Raw genomic sequence first — 23,292 nt, forward strand, 5'->3', positions numbered from 1 at the left:
CGGCATCGCTGCCCGAATGGGCAATGGAAGTAAATGTATACATCATACATAACATTTGCAATCAGCAATTTTTCAGAGCATTTTGAGTTTTGTAATGGCGTTTTTAGATACGCATAAAAGACAGAGGCAATGATGACGTCATAAGAAAAAAATTTCAACAGCTGAAGTAAACTTATGACCCCGGGTGTAAACGTCTAGCGGAATTTGTACTTCAAGACTCAAACGATGCTGAAGACGACAAATTTCAATATTCGCTATTTCCATTTGTGCGAATTTCTTTTTGATTTTTCGAGTAAATAAAAAAAAGTAAACATTAAGTAGTGAAGTTGACGTAGCTTCCTAGCTATTTGTTTCATCGTTTACAGTAAACCTTAGCATTTGCACTTTTAGATGGTTCTCTGGTCTTAGAATTAGTATTTCTCACAATTAGTCCCCCATTCCGGACAATTAGGATGAAGTTTACTATTGGTAAACTCCGCCATTGATACTTTTTCTAATTCTTTTGTAACCTCCTATAAATTCTTTTATGCATAAAAATATTTAAGAGCGTTGCTTATTGACGGAATCAAAAACATTTTTGACCAAACATATTTCACATCAAGCCGTATAATAACTACATATAATGAAAATGTACCTACGAAGCAAATATTTTTGTGCCTATTCAAAGGAAACACAATGCACAGAATCAATATTCTAAAATAATTCACCTGAACATTATGCATTCTAGAAGAAAATGCTTGGGCGGTTTTACTAATGGCAAAAAAAATAAAACATGGAAACTCCGCTTTGCAAGTCGGTGCTCTGTATTAATTAAATTAGATTTTAAGTTGCTGCTTGCCATTAGCCACTTCATAATTTCATTATGCTTAAGCCTGGTTCACACGACTGAAGTAAGGACAAGAACAGGCGTCGACAAAAGATAAAACAAAGATAATCAACGAAGCATGTGACATAAGCATCGACATAATCGCAAACATGAGGAAAAAATTCAAGCATAAGCTAAAAGAAGAACAATTGAAGAACAAAAAGAAGATTTAAAGAAAATCCCAATGTCTTTGTCTTTATAAACCTCTAGAGCAATAGAAACAAAAGTCTCGACGTTCATGCTTATTTTACTCGTGTGAACCAGGCTTTATTTGTCATGTCATAAAAGCTCAATTGGCTGGCTGTATTGTATGGTAATAACATACGTAATGAGTTATGTATGACACAAAAATTCGGTGAAGTCGCCTTTCTGTATGTTCCTCACTGTGTGCCATTGGCATATGTAGTTTAATGATCAAAGGTTTAAACAGAAACATGCAAGCTAATACAAAGTTTACCCAATCTTCCGTTCTTTTCGTTAATTTCATGCTCATTTATGTAATTCTTTTGTCTCAGAGAAGGCTGTTGAATCAAGTTTTTTGCAATGAAACCTCAATCTTTGAGTCATACTTAAGTCCCCCGATTGCGATGTTTCAAGCCAATCCAATTCATTGCTCATTCTACATAAATAGACGTTTTGGCACGCTGGATATGGATACTACATTTGAACTCACATGTGTTTGATGGGGATGAAATCAGTAAAGACAATGAACGTATGAGGTTAGTGTATGAAATACCAAACTAAAGAGCTGATTGTGTCAAAAAACAAGGTGAGATAACTTTGGCAAAATGATTACAGTATCTTTAGCCAATTTTTGCACTCAAAAATGGATTTCAATACAGCAGTTAGCAGATAAATAAATTGAGGATCTAAAGTATGTAAATTGAATCAATATGAAAGAATATACTTAATGCTGACGTGGAGATTTGAGAAATCTCTCTTTATACTGAAAGAGTATAACAATGATTACATTTGTAAGTGGGAAGAGAATGTGTCTGCGCAGATTTCCCCAAACATACAAATTCAAATTACTTTGATTCAAAGAGGAACGAGGGAAAGACAATAGGCTGAAATCGCAATGATGTAGATATTAGTTTTCGATCTTTTGGGGAATTCTGTATTAGCTGTTAATTATTTTTGTTTTGGGGGAGTGTGATATGGTTATGGTATCTGGCCATCATTAATCAAACTATAGAATCGTTATTGACTTCAATTAACAAGTGCAAACATTCTTTACCACTATAACGACAAAAGGAAGAACTTACTAATTACAAAATTGAGGTTCGGGTTTAGACATGTTGCAAAGTAAATTACACTGGTCAACAGCAAATTTGGTGTCTCAATTTTGTAAACTGATTTTGGACAATTTTGAAGTGCTGAGTCCAAAAATAACACTATTTTTGCTGGGTCAGGTCGAGATTTTAAGCTATCGTTAATTTTCTATTTTTTTAACTTTTAAATACCCGAAAAAGGTACAACAGAAGTACTAACCATTTACCTTTTAAAGTTCTATTATCTGAACAAATTTAAATTTTTTAGCACTAGTAATAAAAAGTAGAAAGCATTTGAATAAGCAATTTTTGATTGAATTTCAATTAGGGAGTTTAGGTTTTGCGATTATTATGGGATATTTAAAGATAAAATAAGGCTTTATTTAGCCCATACTGGAATTCAATGGTAAAACTTGTTAAAACACACCAACATATTAATGTAAGAAAAATAATAAAAGTAGAAATAATAAAAATAAGCCAGATGTTTTTTGCTATGTTTGTGGTGAATACACACTTGCACCAAATCGCAATACTGTCACCACCATTATCAAGCGCGTTTACTATGCATATTTTGGCATGAAGCTCGGCGATCAAGACAAAAGTTGGGCACCTCACATGGTTTGCAAAAGATGCACAGAGCATCTCCGTCAATGGAGCAAAGGCACGCAAAAGTCCACGAACTTCGGCATCCCCATGATTTGGCGAGAGCCTTAAGTCATGCAACCGATTGCTACTTTTGTGCTATCAATGTCATGGGAATTAACAGAAAAAATCGCACAACACTGGAGTATCCCAATCTACCGTCAGCTATGCGCCCTACTCCTTATAGTGAAGAAATTCCCGTACTTGTATTTGAAGATACAAGTATTGAAGAAAGCAGTAGTAGCCAGGATGAAACTCAAAGCATTGCCACTACCGATGATGCATCCTTTCCCGATGACAATGATGAGCAGCCAAAATTGTTTTCCAAAAACGAACTAAACGATCTTGTTCGCGATTTAAAATTGCCAAAAGACTCTGCCGAACTTCTTGCATCTCGTTTAAAGGACAAGAACATGCTAAATGGTAAAGTTAAGGTAAGTTTCTTCCGTACCAGGCACCAGGAATTTTTAAGATATTTTGCTCAAGAAAAAGAATTAGTCTATCGCAATGACATAGTAGAGCTACTGAAACATCTCGGCGTACCTGAATACAAATCAGAGGACTGGCGACTTTTTATCGACAGCAGCAAAAGGTCCTTGAAATGTGTGTTGTTACACAATGGAAATCAATTTGCATCTGTGCCAATGGCACATTCGACAACATTAAAAGAACAGCATGAAGCAATTAAGTATGTCGTAGAAAAAAATTCTTATGACCAACATAAATGGCTGATTTGCGTTGACTTAAAAATGGTCAACTTCTTGCTTGGTCAACAGTCTGGATTTACCAAATACCCATGCTTTTTATGCCTCTGGGATAGTAGGGATCGTACTCATCATTACGTGAAAAAAGAATGGCCAGTACGTAAAGAGCTTGCAAGTTGTAGAGCAAAAAATGTGATAAACAAGCCTCTAGTTGACATGGGACGTATATTATTTCCTCCACTGCACATAAAGTTCGGTTTGATAAGGCAATTCACTAAAACTTTGGATAAAGATGGACGGTGTTCTCAGTTTCGTTGTAAAACCTTCCCAATTTGTCAACTGAAAATTAAAAGCTGGTATTGATCCCGAAAATCTTGGCTCTTTAAGCGATGAGCAATGAGAGCGCTTTCACCATGACTTAAGAGAAAGGTGGGACATGGTGATGATGGCGGACTACTGTTGGAATTTAAAAAGAGATGTGCAAGCACCAAAACATTCACGACAATCAAAAGAAACGAAAATTTAGACCGTAATAATGCAAACATTAAGTTTTCATTTCTGGTTACATGTACTGTACATGAAGTGTACATGATTCTTTCTTGGAATACTGCAATTTTATCATAAAAACTGACATTTTGTTTTGAAACATCTTGAAAACATGTAAATCTTGAAAACATTGTTTTAAAAAAATATAACTAAAGTCGCATAATTTTAAATTCAAATTTGCAAAAAAATTTGACCTCCGAGAGCAAAATGAATGTTATTTCTAGATTTAGCATAGCAAAAATATAGTAAATCAGTCAAAAAATATCAGACACCTTTTAAAAAGTTTCTTTTTGTTGACCAGTGTTATTAAGGCAAAAATCTTTTGATTGTGGGGTTTCGAAGCAACAGGATCAACATGGCTTTGAAACACTTTTTAGTTAATGAGCTGATTAGTGAAAAACAATTGATATTTACTCTGATCCATTATAATAACGCATTGAACGCAGTATAAGTAATGGGCATAATTAATAATTATAGATTAACTATAAATAGATCACATGTAAAGCATTTGAAAATCCAACGTTGAACTGATTTGAGAGTAGTTTACTGCTTGTCTGCAAAAAACGTTGAGCTGACTAACATCATGAAGCTGTGTATTTTTACATTATTTGGTGTTTTGTTATGTTGGAGCAATGCTGATGTATATTTTCACAATCCTAGAGGTTCAAATAACCGACTGAACGAAGCTACTTCAGCACGAAGGAATGCCAAAAGATTGTTTAACTCTGAGGTAAAACAATTAATTTGCCCATGAAAAAACCTGCATATCTGTTAACGACCATTTGTTATTTTATTAGGAAGTCTATTGCGCACTTTGTGGTTGTACTGACAAAAACAACCTTCATTTGAATTTTATTCGAATTAAAATATTTATTTGATTTATTTCCTCAGAATTTCGTGCTGTCTAAAGTCGTCAAATTTATATAGAGATAAGATTTGGCAACCTCCCCCCAATGATTTTGAAGTGAGCTAGTCTGGAGCTACCCACCTACTCCCCAATGATTTTAAAGTGAGCTATCCCCCTGCATGACCTTGAAGTGAGTCTCGCTGGAATGAAGATAATTTAGTGAATATATAAATTTGTTAAAATTTTTGAATTGAATGAATTTCATGGAAATTTTATTAGTTAATTCGCAGTTTGAACATAAAGAGAAAAATTATTTCACTTTTGCAGCCAACTTTGAAATTTCCTGGTGAAGCACTGCTCAAGAGTTAAAAAATATTTTTAAAAACATTTGTTTGAAAAGAATGCAATTTGTGGACATTTTATTTACTGATCTAATCTTTTATGTCATTTCTTCAGAACAATAATAATGGAGGCTATAATGTCGGTGATCAAAATCAAAAATCAAACTCTGAAAGCACGCAATTTTATATGGTAAAGTTTTCTTTTAAATGTCAATATTTTATTTTCTTATCTGCCAAAATGAATTGATGTTCATTCGACAGCTATAGAGTCACATGTTATCAACCATCTTTAAATCAACAACTCAGTAAACATCGTGTTTTTATTTTATTTCATACAGCACTATTTTCAAAGTAGTAAATCCCATCACAACTCTGGTCTGGCAGGAAAATCTCTTTTTACAGTTGAATGGACGAATCAACATGGTTGTGGTGACCGAGATTTAAACTGTAATATAGTTCTTCAATACAAATGTCAAGATGAGACAAAATACAAAGCACTATATTATCATTCTATGAGAAATGGTGAGATTAATAAACACAATAAACAATTGATTCAATCTATATTGAAAATTATTTTTGTGCATGTTTTATACAATTATTCAGAAGACGTTCTATCCTCTTGTTTGGTTAAAGTTTGGAAATAAATCCTTTATCCTTTCTTTGCTCTCTTCATTCGTCATGCCAATTGATTTTATTGTCATTAATTTGGTTTAGGGCGACAAACGAACACACCCCCGTATAATAAACGAACCTTTCACAGCCGATCAAGCAAGAACTCTAGAATGCAGGCAGACTCCTTATATAACAGAGGTCTCCACGAACCTTGGGAGTGGTACGATAAATGCAACAGAAGGCAACGAAATTATGGTGAGTTGTAAAATCTCGTATGCATGAGCATTGTCAAAATTGTGTTCCGGCAAAGTTTTTATATGTTGACGTCTTTGATGAGTCTCTGGCTCAAACTTAGAAAATTCATTTCTATTTTATAGGATTATTCACTGCTGACCAAAAGCTAAATGGTCAACAAAGTATTTATACTCGTCAAAATCCAAACGGTGCTCGTTATGGTTATGAATGTCCTGAAGAACGTGATTATTACCCATATTGGCATCCCACAGACTGGACTGACATTGCTGTTCTTGCTTATATTGAATCCATGTGTGAATATTATAAAAAAGAAAGCTTCAATGTTAAAGAAAAAGGTTTGTACAGTTGTGATATTTGTTAAATGTTTTTTTAAGACATTGAGAATAACTAGATCCTCCTGGTCTTTTAGAACAAAACCTAAGTAAAATTTAGGCAATTACTCATAGTGTTTATTGTTATTGTTATTTCAAAGGTGAATGTCTTCAGTACTACAGCACAAAGTCACATGGCTTTCGTCACTATTCCATTTACAACAACAAAGTCGACTGTAATAAGAATAAAGGTTTTTGGATTCCATTCAGCAATTATCTTGAAGAGTATCCCAAATATCAAACGAAAGCCACGTGTTTAGCAGCAAGTTCAAAAAATCTACGTCTTCTCTGGGCGATTCCTTATCGCTCTGAAAATATCGACAATTTGAAAATGATTGGTGGTAATATTGAATCTTTGAAACGGTGTTTGGTAGCTTTAGATCCACCAGAATGTTATAAAGCTCCCTATACAAGAAGTAATCATTTAGGAAATGCAAAAAATGTCGTCCCTCTTCGCTACAACTGGGCTCTTCCATATTTTCCATCAGGTCATGCTCACAAATGTGTTTTAAGGATAAGGTAAAGATGATGTCTCAACTTTGCTTAAGTCAATTTTTTCATTTATAATATCTAGCTACTGCCAATTTTATTTGGCAATTTTTTTACATGAAGGTATAACATTTCTACTGGTGATTATCCTCCATTCAACACATTCAGTAATGAGAACAATAACCCGTAAGTGTCGTAAGAAAGTTTTTTTTTCAACAAGTAGATGTGTGAAAATTTTATTTGTTTTTATTTGTACTGAATGTCACTCTTTCATATTAAGAAGCAACAACGTATACTCTCCTGTGCAAAATAATCCAAAGATTAAGGTTGGAAAAGTACAATTACCATTGCAACTTGCAATTAACACGGCTCAATTTGGACGCACTTTTCAAGATCGATCTCATGTATTTAAACTGTTACCACGACCTAAAGCCGTTAAAGATGATGACGTCATTTATAATCTGAACATCCGTGGTAAACGTGGTAACATAGTACAAGTTTATCCAGCAGTGGAATATGACTTTATTCCCAAACGACTTCGCATAAATAGCACAGATCTTGTTCACATCCAATGGACAGGTTAGAGAAACAAACTATACTGGTTTGTATTCGTATATGTTGTAACTCATAACGTTTACTAGTTTACTTAGCTAGTACGAAGGGATTTGACAAAGTAAAATTCTGTGGTTTAATTGTCTCTTTTGACATAAAGTAAAAGCATAATATTAAGATTTGCACGACTGAATGATTGTATGAAACAAGGGATAGAATTTTTATGTAGATTTGACATTTTAAAATCATGATAAAGCTATAAGTCGTTATGTACAGGCATGTAGATAAAATCTTAAATCGATTTTGTGGAAAATTGGCATGATGAACAAAACTTGTTTAGCAGCTTATTTTCGTCGTGCATGGTCAATTTTTGAACCCAAACAATTTGTCCATTTATCATTCCAAGCGAGCAAGTATGCATGTTTGAATTTATACAAGAAAAATAGCTTTACCAATACTAGTAAGCAAATGCATCCTTACACACTCAAAAGAAAATAATTGTCTACCGTCGTGGAGGTGAGATGGCTTTTAAGGGTATCAAAAAAGTTGCTTGGACGTAAAGGATTTTGGAAGAGACTGCCTTTTCTTAAAATAATTAAATTTTTTAAAGGTTCAAATACAAACCCTTCTGGCAACGCTGGACAAGGCACTGCAGGTAAAAATAAATACAACTTGTTAATATAGTAAGATACAATCAATAACAGCAACATTATAAATTTGTTTTTAAAGGTACTGATCGAAACAATATGGTGGAAATGCAAGACCCTTCAGTGAATTATCCACTCACTTCTGAGAAACCATTGACAATGTTTGAAAATGCTGAAATCGTCTGGTCCAGTGATATAGAGACTAAGACAAAAGAAGATCTTGTTTTAAGTATGGCTTCTTCTGGTTACTACAACAGCATGTCACTTTGTCATGCATCTCCAAAGAAAACTGCTCTTAATGAATTACTGAATAACGCTCCAGCCTCATATCGTGGTATGTTGCTCAGATTTGCACCTGGAGAATATTACTACATGTGCACCAGGAATAATAATTTCAGTAACAGAAATCAAAAGGGAAGACTAATTGTCGAAAAAGTTGGCAAAGCTGCATAAATATGACTGAAAAACACGACGAGGAGTGATTCTGGTAATTTTCTAAGTTACTTTTACTACATTAATTCAAAACTAACATTGATAGTTTCATTATTCATTTAACAAATAGTAATTTGTATCTTTTTTACTGCTAGCCTAGATATGACTAAGTATGTTTGAATAAATCATTGATTTAATGAATAATTTACACTGGTAAATATTGGCAAGAATGACTGCAACGTCATAACGATGCGGGGGACGTGAACACGTCCACCATCAAATTTACAAAGAGCTAATTTTCTACCCTATCGCTATTCAATATATCTTCCCTATCGCTTCAGATATTTGCTTCTTTAAAGGCCCGTTCTCATGATCCGATTTGTGAACGAGCCTTAAGGTTAAAAGCCAATGTAAAAGTACAGTATCAATCACAGCATGTTAAGTCAAAAACTATTTTTCGTCTGCTAAACACCTGCTTACTTTACAACTAATATTTCACTGGTTTTCTTCACATTGCAAACAAATCATGCGTCGCTAGCTTGCAGGCAACAGACATGTAAAATATTATGAAGCAACCATATTCTCTTATGCAGTATTTATGTAAAATGTTGATTATTTCACAATTCGCATGCAAATGCACCATGCACAAGTAAAATCTTAATTTGTCAACTGAATCTTTAACTCCAGAAACGTTTACACATTCTTCAAGTAACACATACTTCACCTTTGTTTTAAATAGAATATTTTGTTAATCTGACATGTGTTGCCATTTAGTGTGCCAACAGCCCTGGTGGCACTTCGGCGTTAAGAACAATTCTTTATTGTTATTCTTAGGAACAATTATTTTTCGCTTGCTACAGCTTTGACTGTAGGCGTTGCTATATTTGTTGCATTTTTATGTTTAAACAGCAATATGAACAAGACTGTTCTTCAATGAGATAGGAGCAAAAATTGATTGATTATAAAAGCTTGAGTTTCTTTAAGAAAGCCTTGTTTACGCACGTTACCGATTTATTCAGGTGTGGAGACACAAGTGTAGTGACGTACATAACATGCGTATATTATTCATCTAGATTTATGTATTAGCAATAGAGGAAATAGCCAATCCTACACTTACTCAAACGCGCTACTTAAACTTACGCACTTAACTTTATAATGACGTAAAACTACTCAAATTTCAAGTACATTATCCATCTTGTAATAACTGCACCTTGTTTAGCTAAATATATAAAAAGCCTGTAAATAAATTGTAAAATATAGAATACTCACGACTGTTGTAAATCACTTCTTCGCTAGTGAATAAAATAATCACAAAATTTAATAGCGTTCTAGTACATTGAACTCACGTTCGGAGCTCATACAAAAGACTTAAATAACGCTAAACAAGCACTGTTATTTCTAGGTAGTTTTGTTGCTTCGTACTCTTGGTTGACAATCGTCATAACTAATTGTTATTTAGATCAAAATATAAGACATTTGATAAAATATTGCAATGGCTTCGTGAATGTGCAATGGCGACACTGTCCTTCGCGCATAATCAATGATAAAGTGTTTACTATAATGTCCCCGACACGTAGTGACCACCGATATTAGCTACTTCCGTAATGGTTTGCTTGTTGCTGAATTTTTCATTAACGAAATATTGTATATCACGCAATCTTTATTGCTTATTTTAAAAGCCAATAGGAGATTTTTATCACCTGACTGTATATCCATGAAAGATAGCAATCTAAACCAGAATTTTTTGTTCATGAAAAATGTTGTAATTTAAAAAAACCAGTTATATGTGTATACTGATTATTTGCTATGTATGTTAATTATTACCTATGTGCATTGATTATTTTTCTAGAATTGTCTCCTCATTTCCCAGTTTCTGCTAAGAGTAGATTGGCAAATATTACCACTCGAAGCCTGTTGTATTTCCATGCATCAGCGATTGAGCAACCGCGAGCTAAAGTTAAATGTGCTTAAGATTACAGTTATACTCATTTATATCGCAACGTTTTAAACGCCTCATAACCAAGGCTGTTATAGTTTATTGATCCGCACTATAACGTCAGTTTGGATGTAGTCAGTTAACGACATATTCAGTGTTCTGGGTTTTGGCAGCATTACTATATGTTGACCATGTTTCCTACACTTGGAACATGATTAACTTATGGCTACATTAAACTAAAAAAAGCAATTCATTAAATATTGCAAAACTTACTACACTGTGTTTTATTTTGACGAGTTTTGAAATTAAGACTTCCACAAAAAGATTGAAACACTATTCATTCATATGATTACGGTATGCTTTATGCATGAATGATTGACTGCGTGAGCTAAAGATAGAGATGCGTTGATTGAGATTGCAGTTATAGCCTGCGTAAATAAATGTTAGGACATTTTGTGCTAACATTGTATTTTGATAGAGAAAAATTGGATTGCAGGAGACAAGTTATAAAGTGATTAGTGAAGAATCTTTGTCGTCTGCAAAACACGTGATATACTTTGCAACGTGTAGCGTTGTTAATGATGTGATATAGAAGATTTCCTGTATGATTCAACAACAAGCATATAACGTAACGCATGTAGCCAATATAGAACATAGTTATTATTTTTATCCACATTAGACATCAAAAGAACTTGCAGGAGGTTAGCATCATCATTGATAATACTATAGACCACATAGTAGTGAGACTGTTCAAAGTTTTAGTTTTGATTTTTTGCGCTCAATTATTTCGAAATTGTTCGTTTCAATTTCTTGTAAAGATATTCCTGAGGTTTCTAATTGAAACATCTTCGAAATCAAAAATTGAAATAATGATTTCTTGTAGATTGAAAGATATATGTCACAAACAAATCAAAAACAAATGACATAGAAGTACAAAGAGAACACTATAGATAAAAGCAATATGCGACGGCAAAAATATGGTTAATAGTTTTCATTTTTAGGGGACAAGATGAATCGGTGTTTAATCGTACATATGGCGACACTGTCCTTCACGCATAATCGATGATAAAGTGTTTGCGTCTCACAGCTGTATTGTTATGTCCCCAACACGTAGTGACCACCGAAGGTTCGTTACAATTTGCTTATTGCTGAATTTTTCATTTACGAAATCACGTAATCTTCAATTTATTGCCTATTTTAAAAGCCAATAAGAGATTTTTATCACCTGACTGTATATCCATGAAAGTTAGCAATCTAAACCAGAATTTTTTGTTTATGAAAAATGTTATAATTTAAAAAAACTAGTTATATGTGTATACTGATTATTTGCTATGTATGTTATTATTACCTATGTGCATTGATTATTTTTCTAGAATTGTCTCCTCATTTCCCAGTTTCTGCTAAGAGTAGATTGACAAATATTACCACTCGAAGCCTGTTGTATTTCCATGCATCAGCGATTGAGCACCCGCGAGCTAAAGTTAAAGGTGCTTAAGATTACAGTTATACTCATTTATATCGCAACGTTTTAAACGCCTCATAACCAAGGCTGTTATAGTTTATTGATCAGCACTATAAAGTCAGTTTGGATGTAGTCAGTTTACGACATATTCAGTGTTCTGGGTTTTGGCAGCATTACTATATGTTGACCATGTTTCCTACACTTGGAACATGATTAACTTATGGCTACATTAAACTAAAAAAAGCATTTCATAAAATATTGCAAAACGTACTTCACTGTGTTTTATTTTGACGAGTTTTGAAATAAAAGACTTCCACAAAAAGATTGAAACACTATTCATTCATATAATTACGGTATGCTTTATGCATGAATGATTGACTGCGTGAGCTAAAGATAGAGATGCGTTGATTGAGATTGCCGTTATAGCCTGCGTAAATAAATGTTAGGACATTTTGTGCGTTTGTAAATGAACGATTAACGTTAAATAATTGTATTTTGATAGAAAAAAATTAGATTGCAGGAGACAGGTTATAAAGTGATTAGTTTAGAATCTTTGTCGTCTGCAAAACACTTGATATACTTTGCAACGTGTAGCGTTGTTTATGCTGTGATATAGAAGATTTCCTGTCGGACGCAACAACAAGCATATATCGTAACGCATGTAGCCAATATAGAACATAGTTATTATTTTTATCCACATTAGACATCAAAAGAACTTGCAAGAGGTTAGCATCATCATTGATAATACTATAGACCACATAGTAGTGAGACTGTTCAAAGTTTTAGTTTTGATTTTTTGCGCTCAATTATTTCGAAATTGTTCGTTTCAATTTCTTGTAAAGATATTCTGAGGTTTCTAATTGAAACATTTTGGAAATCAAAAATTGAAATAATGATTTCTTGTAGATTGAAAGATTTATGTCACAAACAAATCAAAAACAAATGACATAGAAGTACAAAGAGAACACAATAGATAAAAACAAGATGCGACGGCAAAAATACGGTTAATAGTTTTCATTTTTAGGGGACAAGATGAATCGGTGTTTAATCCTACATAATTATTAATTGATACAAAACAAAAATACTTTGAAATTCCTAACACGCTTTATTCGTTTATGTAGGTGAGCGTGTTGTTCTACAGCTTTTTAACGGAAATTAATTGTATTCAATCCCCTCTTATTAGTATGTGACTTTTTTTCAAATTAGCTAAAACGTATTTTCTGTTCCTATCTATTTATCTTTGAAAACTAAAATGTTTCTATAGTTATAAGGCGTTATAAATGCAGTCCAAGATGCCGCTCGATCAACACGACTGCTAGGCTAATTTTCAAGGCTCAGTTCTCATAGCTATGTGTCAATTTTAACGATGACGGTTGTTCACCGAAGCATGTTGATGCTTAAAATATTTTTGTAATTATTTACTCAATTCCTGTCCAATTTTTCCAGACAATAACTTCGCCAGTAGCCGACAATCTACGAATACCACGCCTTACTTCATAAAAGAAGACGTTCTGCAGATCTGGAAGCAGTTCACTTTGTACGTGCAAAGAACTTAGAGCTGACTAACATCATGAAGCTGTACATTTTTACATTATTTGGTGTTTTGTTATGTTGGAGCAATGCTGATGTATATTTTCACAATCCTAGAGGTTCAAATAACCGACTGAACGAAGCAACTACGGCACGAACGAATGCCAACAGATTGTTTAACTCTGAGGTAAAATAAATTTGCTTAAAAAATGACTACCTTCATTTAGATTTCGATCAAATTTCAGAGCATTACTTTCATTTACTTAGTAGTTTGATAAGATTACTAACATTAAGATTTGTTGGATGAATTTATAATTATTTACATTAAGATTAATTACATTAAGATTAATTACATTTAAAAGTATTTCACAAGCACTGCTCAAAGGTCTGGCTAGAGAAAGTGTTATTTTGAAATATATGCAAATAATTAATGTGTAAAAAAAAACCCCGAAATTGAATATACTGATCTCATCTTTTATGTCTTTTCTTTAGAACAACAATAACGGAGGCTATAATGTCGGTGATCAAAATCAAAAATCGAGCACTGAAAGTACACAATTTTATATGGTAAAGTTTTATGTTAAATGTTCAATATTTGATTTTCCTATCTTCCAAAATGAATTGATGTTCATTCGACAGCTAAAAAGTTGCATGTTATCAACCATCTTTAAATCAACAACTCAGTAAACATCGTGTTTTTATTTTATTTCATACAGCACTATTTTCAAAGTAGTAAATCCCATCACAACTCTGGTATGGCAGGAAAATCTCTTTTTACAGTTGAATGGACGAATCAACATGGTTGTGGTGACCGAGATTTAAACTGTAATATAGTTCTTCAATACAAATGTCAAGATGAGACAAAATACGAAGCACTAAGTTATCATTCTATGAGAAATGGTGAGATTAATAAACACAATAAACAATTGATTCAACCTATATTGAAAATTATTTTTGTGCATGTTTTACACAGTTATTCAGGAGACGTTCTATCCTCTTGTTTGGTTAAAGTTTGGAAATAAATACTTTATCTTTTCTTTGCTCTCTTCATTCGTGCATGCCAATTGATTTTATTGTCATTTATTTGGTTTAGGGCGACAAACGAACACACTCCCGTATATTAAACGAACCTTTCACAGCCGATCAAGCAAGAACTCTAGAATGCAGGCAGACTCCCAACCTTACAGAGGTCTCCACGAACCTTGGGAGTGGTACGATAAATGTAACAAAAGGCAACGTAATTATGGTGAGTTGTAAAATCTCGTATGCATGAGCATTTTCAAAATCGTGTTCCGGCAAAGTTTTTATATGTTGACGTCTTTGATGAGTCTCTGGCTCAAATTTTGAGAATTCATTTATCATTTATAGGATTATTCACTGCTGACCAAAAGCTAAATGGTCAACAAAGTATTTATACTCGTCAAAATTCAAACGGTGCTCGTTATGGTTATGAATGTCCTGAAGAACGTGATTATTACCCATATTGGCATCCCACAGACTGGACTGATATTGCTGTTCTTGCTTATAATGAATCTATGTGTGAATATTATAAAAAAGAAAGCTTCAATGTTAAAGAAAAAGGTTTGTGTTGTATATATTCCTCATTATGAGCATATAATTGGTGTCTCTTTATATACAGTTAGTGGAAACTAATGCTGGAAAAAAATACTAGCATATCATAGCAATCAGGCAATGTTTAAATCAACTTAAAAACCAACACTTAGATATTAAATCAAAATTTAAGATCAGTAGCTAAACCTTATCAGAACGTCAACTTACATCTGGCTAATTGATATTCACAACTTCTTCTTTTAGTTTGCGTATACTCCCAACTGTTTTCGTGTTTACTTGAAATCAGTTCGACCTAATTTTTTAAACTTAGAGTAATTGAACACTCAAGTTATATAGTGTTGCTGTACATAATGCTGCATGGTGCATATCTCGGCTCTGTAGTATGGTCCGAACGTGTAATAGAAAATAAAAAGATTGTATTTGTTAAAAAAAAATGCGCTGAATGCAGAATAAATGGCAATGCATTCAATATGAGTCAAAAATTGAATGCTATGAAAAGTGTGTTATATAAAAGCGTTACGCGAAGAAGTAGCCTAACAAAAGAAATTTTACCATGCCATGAAACCCAATTCATATAGACAATCTGCTAGTACATGATATTTTGGTAGTATAGTTGTAGAAAGCTTTGTTATATGTTATAGTTTGTTAAGGCAAGGGCGCCGGAAAAACGAAAGTGAGTGCGAATTTAGCAGTAGTGTTATTTTTTCTGAATCTTGCGAATAGTGTGGATACGTGTTTTCGATCGTCAAATTAGACCTATAGAAAACATTTTATTCTATAGTACTTTTGCTATTTTAATGCAAAGTAAGGGGGCACTGCCTCTTTTCAAGTAAATTAAAGATTACTTATAGCTCCCCCGCTTCCAACGCCCCGGACAGTGAAAATAACCAGATCCTCGTGGTCTTTTCAAATAAAATCTAAGTTTTCGATTTTGACAGTTTTCGACAGTTTCTTACTTTTTTCATTGTTTTCTTACATTGTTATTGTAAAGGTGAATGTCTTCAGTACTACAGTACAAAGTCAAATGGCTTTCGTCACTATTCCATTTACAACAACAAAGTCGACTGTAATAAGAATAAAGGTTTTTGGATTCCATTCAGCAATTATCTTGAAGAGTATCCCAAATATCAAACGAAAACCACGTGCTTAGCAGCAAGTTCAAAAAATCTACGTCTTATCTGGGCGATTCCTTATCGCTCTGAAAATATTGACAATTTGAAAATGGTTGGTGATAATATTGAATCTTTGAAACGGTGTTTGGTAGCTTTAGATCCACCAGAATGTTATAAAGCTCCCTATACAAGAAGTAATCATTTAGGAAATGCAAAAAATGTCGTTCCTCTTCGCTACAACTGGGTTCTTCCATATTTTCCATCAGGTCATGCTCAAAGATGTGTTTTAAGGATAAGGTAAAGATGATGTTTAATCTTTGCTCGAGTTTTTTCACTAATACTATCTGTACTTTCCATTTTATCTGCAATCTTTTTTGCACGAAGGTATAACATTTCTACTGGTGATTATCCTCCATTCAACACATTCAGTAATGAGAACAATAACCCGTAAGTATCGTAAGAAAGTTTTTTTTTTTCACCAAGTAGATGTGTGAAAATTTTCTTTGTCTTTATTTGTACTGAATGTCACTCTTTCATATTAAGAAGCAACAACGTATACTCTCCTGTGCAAAATAATCCAAAGATTAAGGTTGGACGAGTACAATTACCATTGCAACTTGCAATTAACACGGCTCAATTTGGACGCACTTTTCAAGATCGATCTCATATATTTAAACTGTTACCACGACCTAATGCCGTTAAAGATGATGACGTCATTTATAATCTGAACGTCCGTGGTAAACGTGGTAACGCAGAACAAACTTATCCAGCAGTGGAATATGACTTTATTCCCAAACGACTTCACATAAATAGCAAAGATCTTGTTCACATCCAATGGACAGGTGAGAGAAACAATCTATACTGGTTTGTATACGTATATGTTGTAACTCATAAATCTTACTAGTTTACTTAGCTAGTACGAAGGGACTTGACAAAGTTTCTACTGATTTGAAATCTAGAAGGATTTGTTCTTCTGTTTATTAAAATTGTGGTTTTATTGTCGCTTTTGACATAAAGAAAAAGCATAATATTAAGATTTGCACGACTGAATGATTGTATGAAACCATAGATAGAATTTTTATGTAGATTTGACATTTTAAAATCATGATAAACTATAAGTTGTTATGTACAGGCATGTGGACAAAATCTTAAATCGATTTTGTGGAAAATTGGCATGATGAACAAAACTTGTTTAGCAGCTTATTTTCGTCGTGCATGGTCAATTTTTGAACCCAAACAATTTGTCCATTTATCATTCCAAGAGAGCAAGTATGCATGTTTGAATTTATACAAGAAAAATAGCTTTACCAATACTAGTAGGCAAATGCATCCTTACACACTTAAAAGAAAATAATTGTCTACCATCGTGCAAGTGAGATGGCTTTTAAGGGTATCAAAAAAGTTGCTTGGACGTAAAGGATTTTGGAAGAGACTGCCTTTTCTTAAAATAATTAAATTTTTTAAAGGTTCAAATACAAACCCTTCTGGCAATGCTGGACAAGGCACTGCAGGTAAAAATAAATACAACTTGTTAATATAGTAAGATACAATCAATAACAGCAACATTATAAATTTGTTTTTAAAGGTACTGATCGAAACAATATGGTGGAAATGCAAGACCCTTCAGTGAATTATCCACTCACGTCTGAGAAACCATTAACAATGTTTGAAAATGCTGAAATCGTCTGGTCCAGTGATATAGAGACTAAGACAAAAGAAGATCTTGTTTTAAGTATGGCTTCTTCTGGTTACTACAACAGCATGTCACTTTGTCAAGCATCACCAAAGAAAACTGCTCTTAATGAATTACTGAATAACGCTCCAGCCTCATATCGTGGTATGTTGCTCAGGTTTGCACCTGGAGAATATTACTACATGTGCACCAGGAATAATAATTTCAGTAACAGAAATCAAAAGGGAAGACTAATTGTCAAAAAAGTTGGCAAAGCTGCATAAACATGACTGAAAAACACGACGAGGAGTGATTCTGGTGATTTTCTAAGTTACTTTTACTACATTAATTCAAAACTAACATTGATAGTTTCATTATTCATTTAATAAATAGTAAATTGTATCTTTTTTACTGCTAGCCTAGATATGACTAAGTATGTTTGAATAAATCATTGATTTAATGAATAATTTACACTGGTAAATATTGTAAAATTTTATTAAGTAAGAATGAAAGCAACGTCATGACTATGCGAGGGGCGTGACTACGTCGACCAGCAAATTTCCAAAGAGCCATTTTCCACAATAATGGTGCAATAAATAGACTTAACGAAGTCACGCTCAAAATGATCAAATATATCTAGGAATGCGAAACAAAATAAAAAAGGTTTATGGCACAATACGAGGTAAAATGATTTTTAAAAACCGAACAATAATAATACTACGACGATTGTACGGTGTGACTTATTACATGAAGTAGAGTTTGAGCAACTTCTACCAACAAATGCGGAAATTTATACCAGATATTTTTTATGTTAATCTTGAAAGTTGATGGCGTTCAAATTTCTAATTTAAACTCTTAAACTCAAGACACATAAAGTGAATTTATCATGAATTGATCGTATTTTCATGAATTGGCATAAATAGTGTTTTATTACGGAGAGATTGTGATATATTGTGTAAACACTTCAGTCTTTCGTTGATATAAACCCATTTCTTTATATTTCTCTTACCTCTCGTGTGATTAAGCCCAATCTCCGGGCACGGCTTCCAACAACGAAAGAAAACTCACTAACTTGAGCTAAACCAGCTGCTATTATAAATCTAACATTCTTTGATTCAGTGGTCAAAAATCGAAGAACAGAAGATGCCACCACAAGCTAAAATACATAAAGCAACAAGATAAAACAACAACTCGGGGGCAAAACTAAACTGGTGCGGGGTGAGGTTGTTAAACATTTACTTTCACATCTTTACATTGATGTGTCATAACTATGGAAATCAACATGTGTATTCTCGTTTTTTCGGCAGATCTATTTTTATTGAAAACCACAAAAATAGAAGAACACATGGTATACGAATTTTTTTCATTTTTTGGCAAATATTTCAGCAAAAGGATAGTATAAATTTTAAACAACCTTTAAAAGGAATTTTCCGGAATTTAAAACTGTAAGTAAAGCAATGGAAAACATAAAATAATTATTATAAAAAGTAAAATAATACCTTAATTATAACAACACCCAAAGTTAAAACGACAATTAAGGTTAATTGGTCAAAAAGAAACGTTGGAAATACATGTAATCCTAAGAACGAAAACATGTAACATATTCAGAGAAAATGACGACATGACGTCTTAAAAGTCGTATTTGCTAAATTTCTCCACACTTCGGAAGAAAACTGTACTTGCAGCTAATTGAATTTTTTCTTATTAATGTCTACAACATACCAATTGAAGTAAAGAAAATACAAGAAAATAAATCCTTGATTGATTCCAGTAACTTGTTCAACTGCACAAAAAAATTCTGTATTATTGTTCACAACTTATCACACTCGCTATATTAACGAATTAAAGTGAAGCCACCTCTTTCATATTTTCTTCACCCAGAGAGCTTATCATTGTTCCTGCAATAAAGCATCCCAGTTCCATTGAAATTCCAAGTAGGTCTGTCAACTATCAGGAAAATACATGTAAGTGTATTGTTGATAAACGTTTTTCTCGTTGACACGTAAAAGTCGCCTAATTGAGATCTATAATTCTAAGAAATCAACAAGAAATAAACTCAGAATAGAAATTTAATAAAGAAGCTAATCAATTTATAATGACCTGCAAAAAGATAAAACAAAAAGATAATATTCCAAGTGTAGTTAACTCTGAACTGCCTTCTTCTCTACTTTGAAGAAACCTAAAAATATACACACAAGATAAGCAGTACAATTTTAACAAATTATTTATGATGTTACAAAAGATTAGTTCATTTTCACACATTGAAAAGGAGCATTCTTTTTATCAAACCAGATTATAAGTTCAGAAATAAGGATATTTGGCTTGCTGTTGAAAGCAGAATAACGCACATATCGTCACGGTACTAAGTATATTTTTTCAATTTTAAAATTTTTGCCTAAATTTATTTTGTCCACGTGTGTGTATTCTGTATTTACTTCTGAAGTCTATTCACAATCAAAGCGACTCAAAAATGTTAAATATATCATATATTCGATAAAAATGTTTGAGTGTTTTCAAAATTATATTAATTCTTTTCTTTTTTCTCAAAATTTCCAAAAATGACTGAGGCATACAAGTTTAGTCACATGAAGATATGAGAAAAATGGATTTCAAACGTCTTGTTTTCTTATTTTGATTGTGATGTAGGCTAACAATGTCTTTACGATTTATGCAGACAAACCAATCGAGTATTTAGAAATTATCAGTCAATCTTTCAAATGATATAAGTAATCACATCTTGCATTGTATTCAATCCACAAAAGTCACGTTTTCCACAGATTATTCAGATTTAAATCCACTTGTGGATTTTTTTAGAAAAAACGCCCAATTTCAGTTATGATTTAATAGATCTTTTCTGGCCTATTGTACAAAAAGAAATGCGACTTTACAAGGAAAGAAAATACGTACGGCCTATAATAGACTTTAGAAAACATGGCAAAGAAGCATCGTTAAAACGTTTTTCATTACCTGAAAAACTTGCCTAAAAAATATTTTGTAATAAAGTATCCAAATATCATAACTCCAATGACAGCCAATATCAGTTCAAACATAAGCCAACCAATTGGTAATGCTTCCTCTATGAAACAAAGGGAAGAGGCATTGGATGAAAAAATGTACACTTTAACCGTACACATATTGAATAAAAAGATATCTTCTTCAGAGAAATAATGAACGAAGAGATTTGAAAGATTCAGTCATTGATTTGATGGTACATGCTGATGGTACAATTTTATTGACGATTTACGTACCAGAATGCCTTATTCCATGTAAGAGATTATGAACTAATCCAGTCTTGATAACTCTTGCACTTCGTGTGCCGTGATGTCCAGCCAATGCAGGAAGAATGGCGATGAGAAATCCCATATGAACGTCTTGCATAACAAGAATTCCGAGCAATGGACTAGCATAGTCATCACCGTTTGTATGAACTAAAACGGAGAGTAAGACTAAAATTGAAAAGGTTTTTGTAACCTGTTTAAAACATGATCACCACTCACAGTATTTTCCAGCGTAATTTAAAGTAGATTACAAAAAATGTTGAAACAAAAATTACGTTTATCTCCGGTGTGTAGTGATGTTTTTTCTAAAGATGACGATGATATGAACTTGGCAACAAGTGGAGTACTGGAAAGACACAAGCAAGCAGCAACAAATAAACTTTGTCTTGCTGGAATACCAAAAAACAGCCCCCAAACAACACCACAAAGTACAACAGTAATCATGATGGCTGTACTACCAAAAACTGCAACTTTCCACACCTGTAAAATTGAAAGAACTTACAGTCGTTAAACAGATTCCAAAAAAATCAAAAAACAATAGCTATCAAGATACTTGCCTTTTTTATTTTGTCAGGGGAAAACTCCAACCCAAGTGAAAATATAATGAGAAAAACACCAAACTCACCAAGTGTTTCAATTTGAACAGTTGACTAAAAATATAATAATCGTTAGTAATCACACCAAAAAAATTTCAAGTTGTAATTAACCAATCCAACAAATTATACTTTCTCATTGAATTAGATATAAGATGTCAGGGTTGTTGAATTACATTGAGTAGAATTAGATTTTCACCAATTGCTACATGTACTTTGTTTGGCACTGACAGAATTGAAGCAAGGATCAATAGGAATTGAGCTGAAAAACTGTTTTAAAACATGCATTTTACTATCATGTCTTACCTGTATTAAATTCAAACCAGTTGGACCAAGGATCATGCCCATTATAACAAACCCAAACATGGTAGGCATATGAAGTATGTTACACAGCAGTACAAAGATAAAAGACAATATTATTATGAAAAATAAACTTTGTATGAGATGTCGATCTTCGTGTGGCAGTGTAGGATCATTGGCTTTTGATAATACATAACGATTACTGTTTGAGTCAATCAATGATGTCATGACATATTTTGTTTGATCGCTGAGTAATTGACTGTAATTGTTGCCTCTACTATCCAAGATATCCCCTTCTTCATTTTCATTTACTCTCAACACAACCTCATAAGCCCCACCTTTTTGACTTGAATATACATTTTCCTCTAAAGAATCTTCCAGTTTATCTGCGGAATCTGATACCTCACTCAATACCTCTTCTATATATTTTTGCATTTTTGATGAATGAGTGCTTGAGGTGTCATTTTGTTTCTCTTTCTTATTGATGGTATTAAAATCTTTCTCGGCTTTTGATATCTCAGTTAACAACATTTGCTCACGTGCAACCTCGTTTTCCAAGTTTATCATTCTTGCTTGAACTCTTTCTTTCACATTAGCAATTGATTTACTATCCTCACTGAGAAGTTTTTTCAAAAAGTTGAATGATGCAAATATAGCATGTCTGGTGTCATTCAATTCCTTAAGAACAAGATGGAGAGTTTGAATTTGAGGATGCAGAAGATTTTTTAGTCTTTTATCTGAAGATTTAAACTTCTCAGAAAATTTCTTTTGCGATTGGCAAAGTTCATTCACGTTAGTACAATAATCCCTTTTTGGAATTTGCAACGATTTAAAAAAATATTTTGGATTTGATCCTCCTGTGGCTGGAGTAGTTAAGACTGAGCAAAACAATATTGCTGTAGTCAAAAAACCGAATTGCATAACGCTGTGAAATGGATCTAATTTAAAAACCAATACTGATTCCTCTCATCTCTCGCAAAACCCATCCACGATAGCCATTATACAGTATTTTCAATAAGTAGTTATATAAACGATGTTTTCAAAGTTGTCAACGTGGCGATTACGTAGGAGTGCAAAATTTGAAGTGAATTATACTTTAATTGTATCGGCAATACACACTCTCATAAGCGTAGTGAAAAATATCGACGATATGCAGCTCACGAATTATTCTTCATTACAACTTTTGTTTGTAAATCAAACGGCATCGTATACAAAAAAATGAAAAAAATTATGGTGTTATTTGAGATTAGTGTTCCAATAAAT

At 33.1% G+C, this 23,292-nt stretch overlaps 3 protein-coding genes and 2 long non-coding RNA genes across 7 annotated transcripts; 3 read left to right on the forward strand and 2 right to left on the reverse strand.

The window, feature by feature from the left end:
- The first annotated feature begins 5,549 nt into the window (after positions 1–5,549).
- Positions 5,550–8,778, forward strand: LOC124445371 (protein DD3-3-like). Its single transcript, XM_046996092.1, has 8 exons — positions 5,550–5,738; positions 5,931–6,083; positions 6,206–6,418; positions 6,556–6,973; positions 7,067–7,129; positions 7,224–7,522; positions 8,106–8,150; positions 8,225–8,778. Exons 1-8 carry the CDS (start codon positions 5,729–5,731, stop codon positions 8,593–8,595), a joined length of 1,572 nt encoding a protein of 523 aa, XP_046852048.1. The 5' UTR covers positions 5,550–5,728; the 3' UTR covers positions 8,596–8,778.
- Positions 8,077–8,346, reverse strand: LOC124445381. Its single transcript, XR_006948134.1, has 2 exons — positions 8,283–8,346; positions 8,077–8,144 (listed from the first exon to the last, which is right to left on the reverse strand). It is a non-coding gene; the product is annotated as an uncharacterized LOC124445381 (long non-coding RNA).
- On the reverse strand, positions 8,631–23,275 carry LOC124445367 (transmembrane and coiled-coil domain-containing protein 3-like). Of its 3 annotated transcripts, XM_046996085.1 has the most exons (12): positions 22,036–23,272; positions 21,694–21,786; positions 21,412–21,616; positions 21,107–21,286; positions 20,826–20,934; positions 19,959–20,037; positions 19,716–19,805; positions 19,581–19,641; positions 19,358–19,437; positions 18,868–19,014; positions 18,327–18,494; positions 8,631–8,779 (listed from the first exon to the last, which is right to left on the reverse strand). In XM_046996085.1, exons 1-11 carry the CDS (start codon positions 22,948–22,950, stop codon positions 18,327–18,329), a joined length of 2,127 nt encoding a protein of 708 aa, XP_046852041.1. In that variant the 5' UTR covers positions 22,951–23,272; the 3' UTR covers positions 8,631–8,779. The 3 variants fall into 3 exon arrangements, 2 of the variants coding, with proteins under 2 accessions (XP_046852041.1, XP_046852042.1); XR_006948131.1 differs by lacking the exons at positions 8,631–8,779; positions 18,327–18,494 and having other exon boundaries at positions 18,890–19,014; positions 19,716–19,890; positions 22,036–23,275; XM_046996086.1 differs by lacking the exons at positions 8,631–8,779; positions 18,327–18,494; positions 18,868–19,014; positions 19,358–19,437 and having other exon boundaries at positions 19,466–19,890; positions 22,036–23,275.
- LOC124445382 lies at positions 11,071–12,231 on the forward strand. Its single transcript, XR_006948135.1, has 3 exons — positions 11,071–11,211; positions 11,512–11,636; positions 11,884–12,231. It is a non-coding gene; the product is annotated as an uncharacterized LOC124445382 (long non-coding RNA).
- LOC124445368 (protein DD3-3-like) lies at positions 13,467–18,325 on the forward strand. The gene is made up of 10 exons (XM_046996087.1): positions 13,467–13,689; positions 13,995–14,069; positions 14,219–14,402; positions 14,596–14,748; positions 14,871–15,083; positions 16,066–16,483; positions 16,571–16,633; positions 16,730–17,028; positions 17,653–17,697; positions 17,772–18,325. The coding sequence occupies exons 1-10, from the start codon at positions 13,543–13,545 to the stop codon at positions 18,140–18,142; spliced, it is 1,968 nt and encodes a 655-aa protein (XP_046852043.1). The 5' UTR covers positions 13,467–13,542; the 3' UTR covers positions 18,143–18,325.
- Positions 23,276–23,292: the final 17 nt, after the last annotated feature.

The sequence above is a fragment of the Xenia sp. Carnegie-2017 genome, unplaced genomic scaffold (genome assembly GCF_021976095.1).
Source record: "Xenia sp. Carnegie-2017 unplaced genomic scaffold, XeniaSp_v1 HiC_scaffold_22, whole genome shotgun sequence".
NCBI classification, from domain to species: Eukaryota; Metazoa; Cnidaria; class Anthozoa; order Malacalcyonacea; family Xeniidae; genus Xenia; species Xenia sp. Carnegie-2017.